Source organism: Leopardus geoffroyi, chromosome B2 (assembly GCF_018350155.1).
Source record: "Leopardus geoffroyi isolate Oge1 chromosome B2, O.geoffroyi_Oge1_pat1.0, whole genome shotgun sequence".
Lineage (NCBI taxonomy): Eukaryota > Metazoa > Chordata > Mammalia > Carnivora > Felidae > Leopardus > Leopardus geoffroyi.
In genome coordinates, this window is record NC_059332.1 from 97,884,689 (window position 1) to 97,899,500 (window position 14,812).

Genomic DNA, 14,812 nt, shown 5'->3' on the forward strand with positions numbered 1-14,812 from the left:
CTTGATATGATATGAAAATAGCACATGACCTCTGTGGTTATTCTCCCATTACCATAATTCCAGCCTAATCATGAGAAAAACATCAAACAAATTCCAGTTGAGGGACATTCTACAGAATAACTTGCCAGTGCTCCCCAAAATTGTCAAGATCATCAAAAATAAGGAAAGTATGAGAAACTGTCACAGCAGAGGGGAGCCTAAAAGCCATGATGACTAAAAGCTAATATGGTATGTTAGGTGGGATCCTGGGACAGAAAAAGGACCTTAGGTAAAAAGTAAGGAAATCTGAATAAAATATGAACTTTATTTTTTTTTTAATTTATTTATTTTGAGAGAGAGAGAGAGAGAGGGAGAGAGAGGGAGAGAGAGAATGTGAGCAGGGGAGGAATAGAGAGCGAGGAAGAGAGAATCCCAAGAGCCCCATTGGTTCATTAATTGTAACGAATGTGCCATACTAATGTAAGATGTTAATAATAGGGGAAACTGGGGGAGCCTGGGTGGCTCAGTTGGTTGAGCATCCAGCTCTTGATTTCAGCACAAGTCATGATCCCAGGGTCGTGGGATCAATCTCCACAACCAGCTCCATGCTAAGTGTGGAGGCTACTTAAGATTCTTTCTCTCTACCTCTGCCCCTCTTCCCTGCTTACATTCTCTCTCTCTAAAATAAATATAATACTACTACTAATAATAATAATATAGGGAAAACTGAGTTTGAGAGTACATGAAAACTCTCTGTACTATCTTTTCAATTTTTCTGTAAGCCTAAATCTATTCTAAAAAAAAGCCTATTTAAAATTTTTTTAAAAAAACTTGACAAGAAGATTTTAAAATGTTAGTTACAATGTAGTATATGAAGCAGTATCAGTGTATTTTTGGCATTCTATTATCCTTCTTGAACTTTAAATGGATCTTTTGTCATGCATGACTTTGTAAGAGAATGAATGCACTGGTTACTGGAAAATATTGATTGAGTTATATAGATCTTTCAAATGTTGGCACATTTAATTATACAATATCAAAGCATTATATTCATTAATATAACCATCAGTCTCATCAGAAAAAAAAACATACTTGAGAATTGGGAAGCTATCAAGTTCATGGTGGAAACAACAAGCTTTCCAAAATTCCAATTTTCAGTTTTTTGCTCAATTTGATCACTGACAGCAAATTACTTTTAGTTGTTTTCCTTGAAGTGACAGTCTTACTTGTTCATTTTCAAGAAAATGTCTGTGAAACATTGTAATAATGTTTCAGTGTGAATAACCATAGTTTGCCTGTAACCCATTCTTTCAAATAAAAAATATGTTCCATGATAAAAGTGGCTAGTTCAGCTAGCAACTCAAACAACTGCACAAGTGCTTTTCCTCAAGATATGTTTGGTGTATAGTGGAAGTGCTTTATGTGTACTTCCTTCACCACAAAGAATACTAAAACGATGTGTTCTCAAGGGTTCAGATTTTAAAAATCCTTTTTACTGCTTCTTCAAGGACATCTGAAGTAGAACTGGATTTTTTTTGTTTTTTTTTACTGTGAGTACATGGGCAGGGAAGAACACAATATGATTTGGTGCCACTGCTTTGATTCATGCTTAAGTGCCAGAAGTTTTACCCACCATTGCTTTTGCACCATTACTGAAAATGTCAGCACAGTGAAAAAAGTAAATAGTGTCCTAGTATTATTACTGCAAGTTTTGACCTCAAAGGACCTCTGAAAGGGTCTCAGGGACCCCTAGAGATCTTAGAACTGCACTGTGAGAGCCACTGACTTAAGTAACAGTATTTCTGACTTCTGCTTTGCTCTCCATTTGAGCCAAGTAACTGTATCAAGGGAAGGAAAGGAAACCTGAAAGCTCATGTCATGTCCATAGAGATGAATCTGCTCACTTTCCCTTACTGTAGCTCTGATGTGGGGGGAGTGACTGGGAACAAAGACCACCCAAATATATTCTCCTTTATCCTTCTACAGTTCCCTGAAACAGGGCTTCCCAACCTTCTTCATATCATGACAGGGAGAGAGAAATGGTAAGATTCTTATTAAAGAGTAAAGAAATGAGGCTGCCTAAGCCTTGAGGTCCCTAGTCTGGAGGTATAGATCCTTTATGGCTTTCAGGAGTACCCAAGGGTCAGTAGCACAGCTACCAGATCGTGTGGATATGCCAAGCCACATGAGTTGGACAATTCTGTACTAAGGTTCTCATCAGGGAGGGGGCTCTCACACTGGAGGATGTCTGTTCTACAGCCAGCTTCATGCTCCATAAAAGGCTCAAAGGTTAGCTCAGATGTGGGAACTCACAAAGTATCTGACTGTACTTCATGGTAGAACCAGAATTGAAGATTTGATGTAACCTGTCCAGAACATTTTTGGATAGAGTGTGGTGATTAAGAGCACAGAGTCTGATTCCCAAACTACCAAGGAGTTCAAGCCGCTTGCTAACTATATGATCTTGGGAAAGTAATTTAACACATTGGTGCCTCAGTTTTTCTACCTATAAAATGGGGACAATAATAGTGCCTACCTATTATAAATATTAAATGAGTTAATACATGTAAAGTATTTAGAATGACACATGGCAATGTTTGCCTTATTATTATCCAAGTGCTATAGGCTCTCCTAATTGGGTTTGCTTTTCTGAACAGGACCATATTGAATTGTAGATTTGCAGAAAGAATCCTGAAGATACCAAGAAGCTAGATGTTAACCTGCAGGATTGCAGATGTGAGGAAATGTGCTTGGAGCAGGGAAGGGGAGAGAGGTATGGGAAGGGGGGAATGATCTGGGCCTCTTTAGTTTTACTTATGGCTTATAGTCAAAACCTTTTTTTATCTATGATGGCACTAATAGACAAACTGCTACCTAATGTATAAGTCTATAATATTATTTTTTCTTCGGAGGGCCATGGCTCAAAAATAATCATTACTGACTATCAACCCCTCCATTCCTTGCCAAAGGTTTTCTTTCATGGTGGTATCAGGTGTGGTAATTGGGTAAGTCTCAAGCTTTAAGAGCCTCCCAGAAAACCAGGCCATCAAAAGCTGGGACTGTCCCAGATATAACACATGCCTGCTTTTGTACTTGGGGTTGGTTGTGTTTTTATATTTACTGAATGGTTTTTGTTTACTGAACTATTTAGCCTGACTCAGAAGATTATACTTAATTAAGAATTTTAGGTTACATCTGAAACTGAATGATTTCGAGAGTCCTCTTTATGCAAGTATTCAGTATCTGAATTGCCATAGTTATATGGTTGCAAAGAAATGCAAAATTATCATAACAAGAAAATAGTCACAAATGAACTGACCACTTAAAAATGTAGCCCATCCTGGGGTGCCAGGGTGGCTCAGTCAGTTAAGTGTCTGACTTTGGCTCAGGTCATGATCTCACGGTTTGTGAGTTTGAACCCCATGTCAGGCTCTGTGCTGACAGCTCGGAGCCTGAAGCCTTCTTCACATTCTGTGTCTCCCTCTCTCTGCTCCTCTCCCACTCACACTCTCTTTCTATCTCTCTCTCTCAAAAATAAATAAATATTTTTAAAAACTTAAAGAAATGTAGCCTTTCCTCAAACATCTCTCACAGCTTATACTAGAACCATGCCCCACCCATCACGTCTAAGTCTTTTGCCACTAAGTCACTGCTTGTCTGATACAGTAAACACCCTAACAATGTAGATAAAAAGCAAGCCTGTCCATGCAAATGAAGATTGGTCAACTTGATAAAGAAAAAAAAAAAAAAAAAAAAAAAGAAGGATAATGACACCATAAGAGCTTTAAAAGAAAATCATTAAATATTTATGAATTAAAAGAGGATTTTGAGGGGTGCCTGGGTGGCTCAATTGGTTAAGCGTGTGATGCTTGGACTTTGGCTCAGATCATGATCTCATGGTTTGTGAGTTTGAGTCCCGAGTCTGTTTTGGATTCTCTCTCTGTTCCTCCCCCATTTGTGCATGCTCTCTTTCTCTCAAAATAAGTAAATAAACTAAAAAGAGAAAAGAGGCTTTTAAAAAATCTGATGAAATCCTTAAATATTTTTGTAAAAATATTTTCTGTGTAGTTGAACAACCAAATTGTGAAGTGCAGGATGTACTATTTTAGCATCCTAGAAGTTTATCAAGAAAGTTATGCTGAAAATGAATAGTAATTTGTTCACTGCTTATTCTAGGAATATAGTTTATAGGTGCTGTTCTAATCCATATTTTGTTAACGAAGCTAAAATGACATTTTATAAGCATTGTTCGCATTTTTCAAGATAAAGCAAGTTTGGAGGTGGAACTTTGAACTGAAGGATCAGTTTTTACTAATTGTAGATGGTGATTTGTATCTTCCAGGGAAATAACTATCTGTTGGGTTACAAGTTATGATTGTTGTATTTTGCTGTTTTAAAGGGAAAAAGAAAAAAGACCTTTAGAGAAATGCCCATAAAGGAGGGCTGGATTAGAAATTTAAAAACTATAGCCACTTGAACGTGGCCATTTCCATGATGGGTAAAGAAGAATCAGAAGGAATGAAGAAAAACTGGGTTGAGAGAATGCCTTCCTACTCTCTCCATGTGACAAGTTTTCTGTTACAGGGCTCATTGCGAGGCTGAACAGTCCTGCTCGCCTTCTGTTCCCAAACTAGGTCAAGCGTAGCTCTTTAGGCGATGTAGCATATAGCCAAAAATTTTAAAGTCTGTAAGCCATTGACTACTTAGGCTCAGCTGCCTGAAGCTTCTCTGAGGGAGAAAGCTTGCTTTCATTTGCTGTGGAAATGTGCATGGTCCCTATAATGGGGAGAAAGCACCTAGGGATTCCCAGAGTGTCTCAAGGGAAGGATGAATGTGTTGTATACCTTCAATATGTTATCTGTCTTAAGAGTACAATTATTTTGAGGATCAGATTTAGTATTAGACACAACTCCTCATGTTCCCTTTAAGATCACTTTTGTAAGAAAGTATGACAAGCTAATTTAATTAAGTATTTGCTTTGGTCTTTGAGAGGAATGTGTCATTTACCTGCTCAAGGATTAAAAAGTATGAAATAAAATTTTAAAAATTAAAGTCACTAGCTTTTTAAAATTAGAATTTTTATTATTATTATTAAAGTAAATGACCTGGGGCATCTGCATGGCTCAGTCACTTAAGCATCTGACTCTTCATTTCAGCTCAGGTCATGATCTCACAGTTCATGAGATTGAGGCCCATGTTGGGCTCCGCGTGCAGAGCCTGCTTAAGATATTCTTTCTCCCTCTTCTACTTCTCTTCCCGTGCTCGTGTGATTGCTCTCTCGCTCTCTCAAAAATAAATAATAAATAATAAATAAATAAAAGTAAACTGAATGATCTGACTTGGAGTATTACAACTCTAAACTACAGAATTGAATTCGCAAACTACCAAGGAGTTCAAGTCCTGGCTTTGCCACCTACTAGCTATGTGATCTTGGGACGGTAACTCAGCATCTCAGTGCCTCAATTTCTCTACCTGCAAAACAGGAATAATAACAGAAATAGTTCTCTAAACATAAGATCTGTATAATGAAAAGATTGGTAAATATAGGAAATATAGGTCAACCAATTAATAAGACTGTAAAACACTTTATAGGTACTTTAGTTTTTAATTTTTTTCTAACATTGATTCACTTTGGAGAGACAGAGACAGACCACAAGCTGGGATGGGACAGAGAGAGAGAGAGAGAGAGAGAGAGAGAGAGAGACAGAATCTGAAGCAGGTTCCAGGCTCTGAGCCATCAGCACGGAGTCCGATGTGGGTCTCTAACTCACAAACCATGAGATCATAATCTGAGCTGAAGCTGAACGCTTAACCCACTAAGCCGCCCAGGTGCCCTACACTGTATAGGTACTTGTTTGAATTTTTAAAGTTTTAACACTCTGGCTTTTTTAATGCTTACCTACCAACTGGCTCTTTTTATTATTATTATTTTTTTTTAACAGAAGTTTTATATATAAAGTAATTCCGTGATTTTTAATTTTCAAGTTTTTCTATTTCCCACCATAAAATACATGACTTGATATTCTCCATAGTACCTTTCCTCTGGATTAGATCAGTTGACTCAATTAGTAATTACTTAGTACATTGCTAATTAGAATATTTAGTAAAATATATTCCAATAGATATATTATGACTTTGAAATGTATTTTATAGAAAAAATTTTGAGAATTGTTAGAATATACTATTTTTGTTTCTTAAAGTAACCTGAAGATACTAAGGCCAAAGATTTTGAGAAAAACCTAGAAATGAGTTATAGTATCAAAAAACTGTAAGATTTCTATGTATTTTAGGATGAAACATTACTTAGCTCTTTTATCTTTTTATTGTTAACCAAGAAATATATGTTGTGTAAGATTCCCCCCTTCCAAAGATTGTTACACTGATTCAGTGGCCAGCAACTATTTCTTAAGTACTTCCATATTGGTATAACACTGTGTTGTGAGGAGTATAAAAGAAGTATAAGAAGTTTACAATTTAGTAAAGGAAATAACATGAACAAATGCCAGACAGTGTTGTAGAGTGGAAAGAGGCCCAACCAAATCAAGAGATAGGAATTCCAGTACTTACCCAGATACTATGTAGCTGAGTGGCCTTGGGCAAGTCACTTAACATCTCTGGGTCCAAGTATCTCATTTGTAAAATGATACAACTAATTTCTTTCATTATTTTGAGCTGCAACAAGTCTATTTTGAGGAGTTGTGCTCATTAGTACATGTTATGAGTACGTCAGGAGTTAAAAGTAAGGATAGTAAGGATTGGGAAGACTCTGAGGAGACATGAGACTTAAGGAGGAAATTGATCTTGACCTTGATAGGTGAGTAGAATTTAGATGAGCAAAGTGAAGGTATTTCACCATAATCTGAAGCCAAACACTGAATGTTTCAGGAGGAACAGAAGATACTTTCCTAATGAGAGTACAGTACATGTTAGAAAAGAGGAATAAGCATGAAAATTTCAGACAGATCCACCATAAAGACCAGGCAGAGAAATTTAGACTTCTTACCATGATCCACAAGAAGTCATTTTAGATTGAGCAGGACCATGGTACATAAAGTAATAGGATGATTAATGGGGCAGTACACTCTAGGAAAGGTTGTAACTTACCAGCATGTTCTAGTGGGTCAGCAAATAGTATCTCCCCTTGGAAATGCCCTTCTTTCAAGAAGGAAAACTTGGATAAATAAACCAACATGCTAGGTAATTGTTCGTTACCTTTTATGCAAGGTAACAGAGAGAGCCCTACCCTTTTTATATTTTATGGTACTTCTTTCTAGTCATTGAACAGATATTTCCTGAGTACTTAATGGAAGGCTGGCATAGTTCTAGGTGCTATAGGGGGTACTAAGGTGAATAAGAGTTAGTCTGTACACTCACACAACTTTAATTTAGAAGAGAAAATATGATCAGTACATAGATCACTGGAGTGTGAGGCAGATTATAATTAGTACTATTGGATCAGTGTGAGCAGAAAGTTGTGGGTAATTAAAGAGGAACTAGGCCTTAAAGGCTGGAGGGTTGAAGATTCTGCTGGTATGGAGAGGAGAGAGTGTGAGGGTAGCTGTTTGGTTGTTCCTAAGAATAGGGCATCATGGGGGCAACCTTTGATCTCTTCCTCCTCTGAGGTTTTGTGTTTTTATGAAAAATACGGAAGTAGGAAATAGCAGAGTATATTCAGAGAATTGAAGATTCAGGAGGATTCTACTTCCGTTAATGACAGAGTAGCACCTATTTGACTAACCCACCTTTAGATCAGAGCTGTAACTCTGGACAAAATCTAAGAAATAACTGTCTGGGAGGCACTATTGAACAACCAAAAGCAGGGAGAAAGCTCAGGCATCACTTGGAAGAAAGGAAAGACACTGGTGAGTTTCTTATTTTTGTAGGTTTTTGTTTTGTTTTGTTTTGTTTTTGCCAGAGAAGAGATCACAGTTGTTTTCATATGGAACATCTAAAACTCAGTAGAAACCTGAAATATTCCTGGCTTGAGGAATGAGAAGAGAGCTGGAAAATAAGAAAAGAAATGATGGAACAGAGAGAACCACAGAGGAAGAGCCCAGAGTTCTTCACAGAGACTGCCCAAATCTTGGGCTGACCTGTGAACTGCACATGCACAGCTAACACTAAAAATACTGAACAGAGACTTCAACTGCTGCTCATCATAGAGGAGACAGAGTTTGGAGTTTGGGACTAGCCAAGTTAATTACCTGCTAAAATAGCAACAATAGAAAATCAATATACTTTGGTAGAATAAAAAGAATTCCAAGTCTCTAACAACATATCATTCACCTTATCTAGAATAACAATCCAAAACTGTTAGCTGTGTGCAGACACAGGAAAATCTGATCCATTTTAAAAGAGAAATGATAATCAACAGAAACTGACCCTGAGAGGATACAGATGTTGGAATTAGAAGGATTTTAAAGTGTTTTTTTTTTTTTATATCTACAGTCAAGGATATAAGGGAAAATATACTGATAATGAATAAACAAATAGGAAATCTTAGCAAAGAAATTGAAACTAAAAAAAAAACAAATAGAAATTCTAAAACTAAAAGTTGAGAATTCTAGATCTAAAAATTTTTAAGTTTACTGTGCTTCATACCAAACTGTAGAAGAGTAGAGTCAGTGAACTGATAGGTCAATAGAAATTATGCAATGAACTGAAAAACAAAAGTGTTGAGGGGAAAAAAAAAGCAAAACCTCATGACATAAACTATATCAAAAATCAACTATATCATTGGAGTCCTAGAAGGAAAAGAGAGAATGGGGTGGAAAAGTTTTTTAGAGAAATAATGGCTGAAGTTTTTCCAAATTTAAGAAAAGATGTAAACTTACAGATCCCAGAACCTCAACAAACCCCTAGCAGGTACAAAGAAAATCACTCCTAGGAACATCATAGTCAAATTGTTGAAAACCAAAGATAGAGAAAATTTCGAGGCAGCCAGGGGCACAACAGTATGAATGAAGACTTCCTATCAAGAAGCAATGGACAAACAGTGCAATATCATCTTTAAACTACTAAAAAGAAAAATCACCCAACAATCAAGAACTCTTTTTCCAGACAACTTAAGGGTCATGGCTGGAATTTAGATAGTATGTAGGAGAGTGGTATGCACTCAGTCAGAATAGATGGGTTGAAGTCAGTATAAAGGGGCTTGCATATCAGGTGGTAGAGTTTGAATTAGAACCTTCATCAGCATAAAAAAAAACTTGTCATTTTTTAACAGATCTATATTGGATAATCTGCCAAAGTTGTATAAGATTGTCTCTGCTGCTACCATATATGGAACCTTTGTGCATTAGATAAAGCTCCACAAGATGGGCATGGAGCTACGTGAGCAAATCATGCCCTTATGTGCCCCTTCCTCTAGATTGATGCTACCCCTCATCAGGGTCTGTGGCTTGGAATGCAGAACATGGGTCGAATCTGTGCTCCCAGTTGCCCCCTAAAACAGGTGTCCATGATAGATTGGAAAGAACAAGATGAATATGAGGGAAATATGTAAGATCGGATGCCGAGAGGTCTCAGGGCCAAGGGCATGCCACCTAAGGCTCTGATGTTTTCAGTTTGGATGACCAGAGGGATGGCAGGACCCTTGACAAATACCTGATATAGGAGAAGGGGACTTACAAGCAACTGGGAATCTAAGACTGAAGATACAGATCTGGAAGTCATTTATAGAGATGTGTTAGTTTGAAGTTGAAAGGAGTCCATTAAATCACCTGAAGTGACACTGAAAAAGGAAGAGATGAGGGGTGTGGATGGGATTGGAAAATCTTACCATGGGATTTAGTGGAAGGAAACAAGGTCAGGGTCCTAGTACAGCTGAATCAAAGGGACATTAGAAACAACTAAAATCTCCCACCATTTCTTGAATAATTTTTTTATTTTAATTTTTATTAAAATTTTTTTTTTAACATTTATTTATTTTTGAGACAGAGAGAGACAGAGCATGAACGGGGGAGGGTCAGAGAGAGGGAAACACAGAATCTGAAACAGGCTCCAGGCTCTGAGCTGTCAGCACAGAGCCCGACGCAGGGTTCGAACTCATGGACCGCGAGATCATGACCTGAGCCGAAGTCGGCCGCTTAACTGACTGAGCCACCCAGGTGCCCCTTGAAGAATTTTTTTAAATGGAAGTAATTTACTAGATTGGTAACATCTTGGGATTTGGAGGTTACTATGTAAAATGTGTTCATAGATGTATATAACAAGCCTCTGCTCTTAACCTAATCTTCCTGTTTTCCTTAATCTATGTGGAAAAACTCTGTAAAATATAAATTATCCTTCACACTTACATGGAGATACAAAAATTATCTTACATACATTTTCTCCCAGTTTTATTGAGAAATAATTGACATACATCACCGTATAAGGTTTAAAGTGTATAGCATGATGATTTGACTTACATATATTGTGAAATGTGATTACCCACAATAGGTTTAGTTAACATCCATCATTTCATATAGATAAAAAGAAAAGGAAGAGTGATTGTCTCATAACTGAAAGTTTGCACCTTTTAACCACATTCCTCCATCTCCCTTCCTCCCAGCTCCCCAACTCTGGTAACCACAAATCTGATCTCTTTTTCTATGAGTTTTTTGTTTTTTGTTTTTTAGATTCCACATATAAGTGAGCTTAAGTTAGTCTGTTAACTAACAAACTTAAAAGATGTACTGCTGTTGAGTATCTAAAGTTCTTACATTTTATTTCCCGGATTCCCTTTTGCTTCCCATCTAATTAAAGCAAACTAAATAACAAAATAAGCCTTAAAAAGAAATAGAAAAAGAATAATTTAGGCATGTATTTATCTGTAGCAAAAAATATTACAGATATACACATATATTCACAAATAGAATTATGTAGATTTTTTAAAAAGCAGGGCAAAGAGAAAATAGAGAATAAGTTGAAAGGAAAAGTTAGTATATGTAAATCCATGTCATAAACCTCTACAAGGTTCTTACACTGAACAATTATATCAGCTGTCAGCTTCTCCCAAAGAGGGGGAAAGATGTTCAGTAAGTTATAAGACATAAAATTAGTTAGGAGAAGTGAAGCTTTTTCTGGCACTTGGACCCATAGGGACTTCTAGAAGATGCCGGCAGACAGTTTTCTCAGCACTATTCCTGCTGTCAGTACAAGTTTGTATCACACAGATTCTTATAAACAAGCTGGGGCCCTTATGACAAAGTACTGTTCAATGAAACTAGTGCTATAAGAGGTCAAAAATGCCTTATAAGTAAGCTTTTCTATTGGATAAGAAATTGGATAAATGCTTGGAGGTTGGATAGACTCATGTTCAAACCTTTCATGAATGTTGTATATTTTAATAAAAGTTGAGTAGCAGATAATTCAAGATTGTCTTTTTGGTAAGAAGATGGAGTGAAGAATTCTGTTGGTCTTACTCTGAAGCATTTGGCCCTTTGTGTGTCTAACAGCACAGAGAGGCATTCAGCCTCGCTCTAATTAACTTTTTAGTATCTTTAGAATATTAATTAGTATTTTTCACCAAGTATTTCCATGATTTTGAAAGCAGAAGAGTGGGAGGAAGAAAAATTCTTTGATATCCATTTCTTTTCCAACTCTGATTAGGCTTTTTCAGTATCCAAGTCTAAGAGGATTGGGGAGAGTCCGTGAACTCTCACAGGGAAAAGCAAAACAAAAATAACAAAATCTCTGCATTTGTAAGACTTTAACAGTTTCAGAAGTCATCATCCTCAAATTTAAAATAAGTTACTTGCAGGTGCCTGGGTGCCTCAGTTGTTAGGCATCTGACTTTGGCTCAGGTCATGATCTCATGGTTCATGACTTCAGAGTCCCACATCTGGTGAGCACAAACCCTGCTTTGGGTAAAAACATGAATCTGCTTTGGGTGTGCCCCGCTCCTTCCTCACTCCCTCCTTCTCCCTCCCTCCCTCCTTCCCTCCTTCCTTCCCTCCCTCTCTCTCTCTCTTTCTCTCTCTCTCTCTCTGTCTCTCTGACCCTTGCCCACTTGTGCCCCCCCCCCCAAATAAAATAAAATAGGTTACTTGCTATTCTATATCCTCTTGCTTTTTAGTGTCTTAAGTGTCACTTTTCGTGCCTCCTTGCTTTGATTTCCAAAGGAAGGAGTTTACATTGATGAACCTTTCTTTTCGAACGCACGTTTAGAACCAGTAGCAAAGGTGTAGGCCCTCATTTGGGGGTAATCTTTCAAATTTCTTCTGGATAGATCTCAAAGCCAGGCAAATTTAGAACAGTCTTTCCTCTAACAGAGATGTAGCAAATACTGCCCTCTACTGAGGGGATACGCAGGATGGCTTGACTATGTTAATGATCAAGTGCTAGTCTTCAGTTACTGATTTCAGTGAATTTGGTGGAATCATGTTGTTACTAATTACTTCATCATTACTGTATACATTCTTATTAAAATCATTATATTAAAAAATAGAAAACATAAGGGATGAAACATTTTAGCCTTGGCCACATACATTATTACCTCTGTCGTCTGTACGATCAGATATAATGTCTGAGGCATTAATAATAATGTTTAAATTTCCATTTGTTTTAAACCAGCTAATAAAATCTTTTTACCAGTGGGAAATTAGAAGGAGGTTGTTACCGTATTGTTTTCCTAAATGAGTTTGTAAAATGCAGTAATGATGAAGTAATTAGTTAAAAAAAAAAAAAAACAGGAAAAATGTGGAGATAACTTAAAAACACAGCGTTAGAAGAATGTGAAAAAGTAGGAAATCATTAGCATCATCATCATTATTAAGAGGCACCACTGAATGTAAGCATCAATACAGTTCCAAGGAAATACATAAAAATTTTGGTTTTCTGTGCTACAGGCTATAAATCAAACATTTTTGTGACAGTTGCTGGAGTTTATATTTCCTAAATGAACTGGAAGTATTCCTGGGAATAAACCCAGCGCAGTGCTTTTCATCCAGCAGGTACTCAACAGATCTGATTTGATGTGGTTTGTGTTTTAAGAAAGTTGTCAGTTCTGGAATCTCCAGACTTAGGTATCTCCAGAATTTGGAGATTTATTACATACAGAAAGCTAGTCAAGTCAGAGTGAGGAAAGAGTGTAATCACCGCTGGTTTGCCACATAGATTTTTTTGTTGCCATTGTTATTATACACTCCATTAAAAATGACACGCACAACCCCAAAAGAGTACTGCATTAGCCCATCATTATCTCGAGGGGATAGAGAGTTTGCTAAAGATCCAGTAGATTTGGGGAGAACTAGCCTTCCTGCCATTGAGACTCTAAGTCAAGGAGTAAATCTTTCCCTCAACACACCAGAGAACATTTTCTGAAGTAGAGTGTGTAAGAGATGGTAGTATTTTCTGGAATAGTGAGCTATTTCCCAGTTGGATGTTATGGACTTCATATTAATGTGATTTCTCATATTAAGGTGCCGTATTACCAGTCTTGGGAAATTATGTATTCTACAAATACACACATTTCAGTGCTTTGTTTTTCTAGTTATTATCTTTATTGATTTGGTGCACATAGTTGTTTTAACAAATTCATATGATATTTTTAGTTTGTTTTGAAAAGGATGCATTCATCCTAATTAAAGTGTTTTTTCCCCATTAAAAAGCACTTTTCTTTAAGATATGATGTATTGTCATTTCTGTATACACAAAGCAAGATGCCATGCATACTTGTGTAATGAGGGGCTATCAGGGTAGCACTACAAGGAATTTATAAAGAGAAGTCTATACAGATAAAGAGTAACCCTTAGGACAATATAATCTAGACAGCGCTTGAAATAATAATCATCCTACTTGAGCTGAAATAATGGTGGCAGAGCAAGCATTAGCCAGGCAGAGAAAAAAGAAACTCAAGCTGACAGCTCATTCGTGTGTGCTGAAGTGGACCAACCGCTCATTGCAGGGCAGAAGGCAGCCTGGTGGTAACGCTCGTGCATTTCACACTGGTGTGGCTTTGAGAAAATCCCCGCTCCTGGCACCAGGGTCAAACCGAAGCAGACAGCTGTGCCGTTTCTCATACAGGAGAAAGAAGACAGCAGGCAAGCTCTTTATTCCTAAAAGTTTTTTAGAAAAACTGTGCTACATATAATCCAGCTGTATACTCCCAGTAATTAAGGAAAACAAATGCTCTTTGCAAACTCATTATAGATTTAAAGTTCTTTAGGTTTTCATCAGGTTTCCACAGAAACAAAGAGTTTGAAACAATAGTCGAGAATGCACAAACCATCGAATAAGTGGATTTTAATTGTTTCTGTTTAGAAAATTATTCAGATAGCCAGCCACATCAGAGACTATTAAACTTTTTAATTGCTCAGGTAGAAAGATGGAGAGTGCCATCATTATCTATCATAAGAAGAATCGGCATTAGATAATGCTACTTGAATTTTCAGCTAGAATAACATACTCAAGGATGCTACTAACTGAAGTGGCATTTAGTAGTCGAAAATAATCATATGCTTTAATTATTCATAGGACACAATGCATGAATTTATAATCCTAATTATGGTTTCAAAAGGTGTCTTATGCTATGGTTTACTTACATAAGAGGATCAACTAATGCAAACAAAAGTATAAATACTTACAACTGCTATAGAGATCATGTGCATGCAATTTTGTGGTGTGTTAGGTCAAAAGAGTAGAGAAACGTATCTTTGTGTTTTGCCAAGTTCTTGTGAGAGTTAGTACAAAATTTGTATTTGTTAAGCATTCAGTAGTTACCATTGGTTCTGAAGAGGACTTGGTGATCATGTGTTTACTTGTTCACTAGTCTTGTATTATGCAAGATCGTGTTCCCTGGGCTGGTAGGTGCTCCAGACACTTGGGTGGACGAGATAGTACTGACCCTCCT

The 14,812-nt window shown here is 37.0% G+C and overlaps 1 protein-coding gene across 2 annotated transcripts in view; it reads left to right on the plus strand.

Moving 5' to 3' along the window:
• Positions 1-14,812, plus strand: part of AFG1L (AFG1 like ATPase) — a 197,409-nt gene that overhangs the window by 165,725 nt on the left and 16,872 nt on the right. The window contains exon 12 of one of the 2 annotated variants that reach the window (XM_045499208.1): positions 13,868-14,003. The exons of the other annotated variant lie outside the window; for it this stretch is intronic. Within the exon in view, the coding sequence (XP_045355164.1) occupies positions 13,868-14,003 (136 nt within the window). The remainder of the gene's footprint in view (positions 1-13,867; positions 14,004-14,812) is intronic. 2 annotated transcript variants of the gene reach the window in all.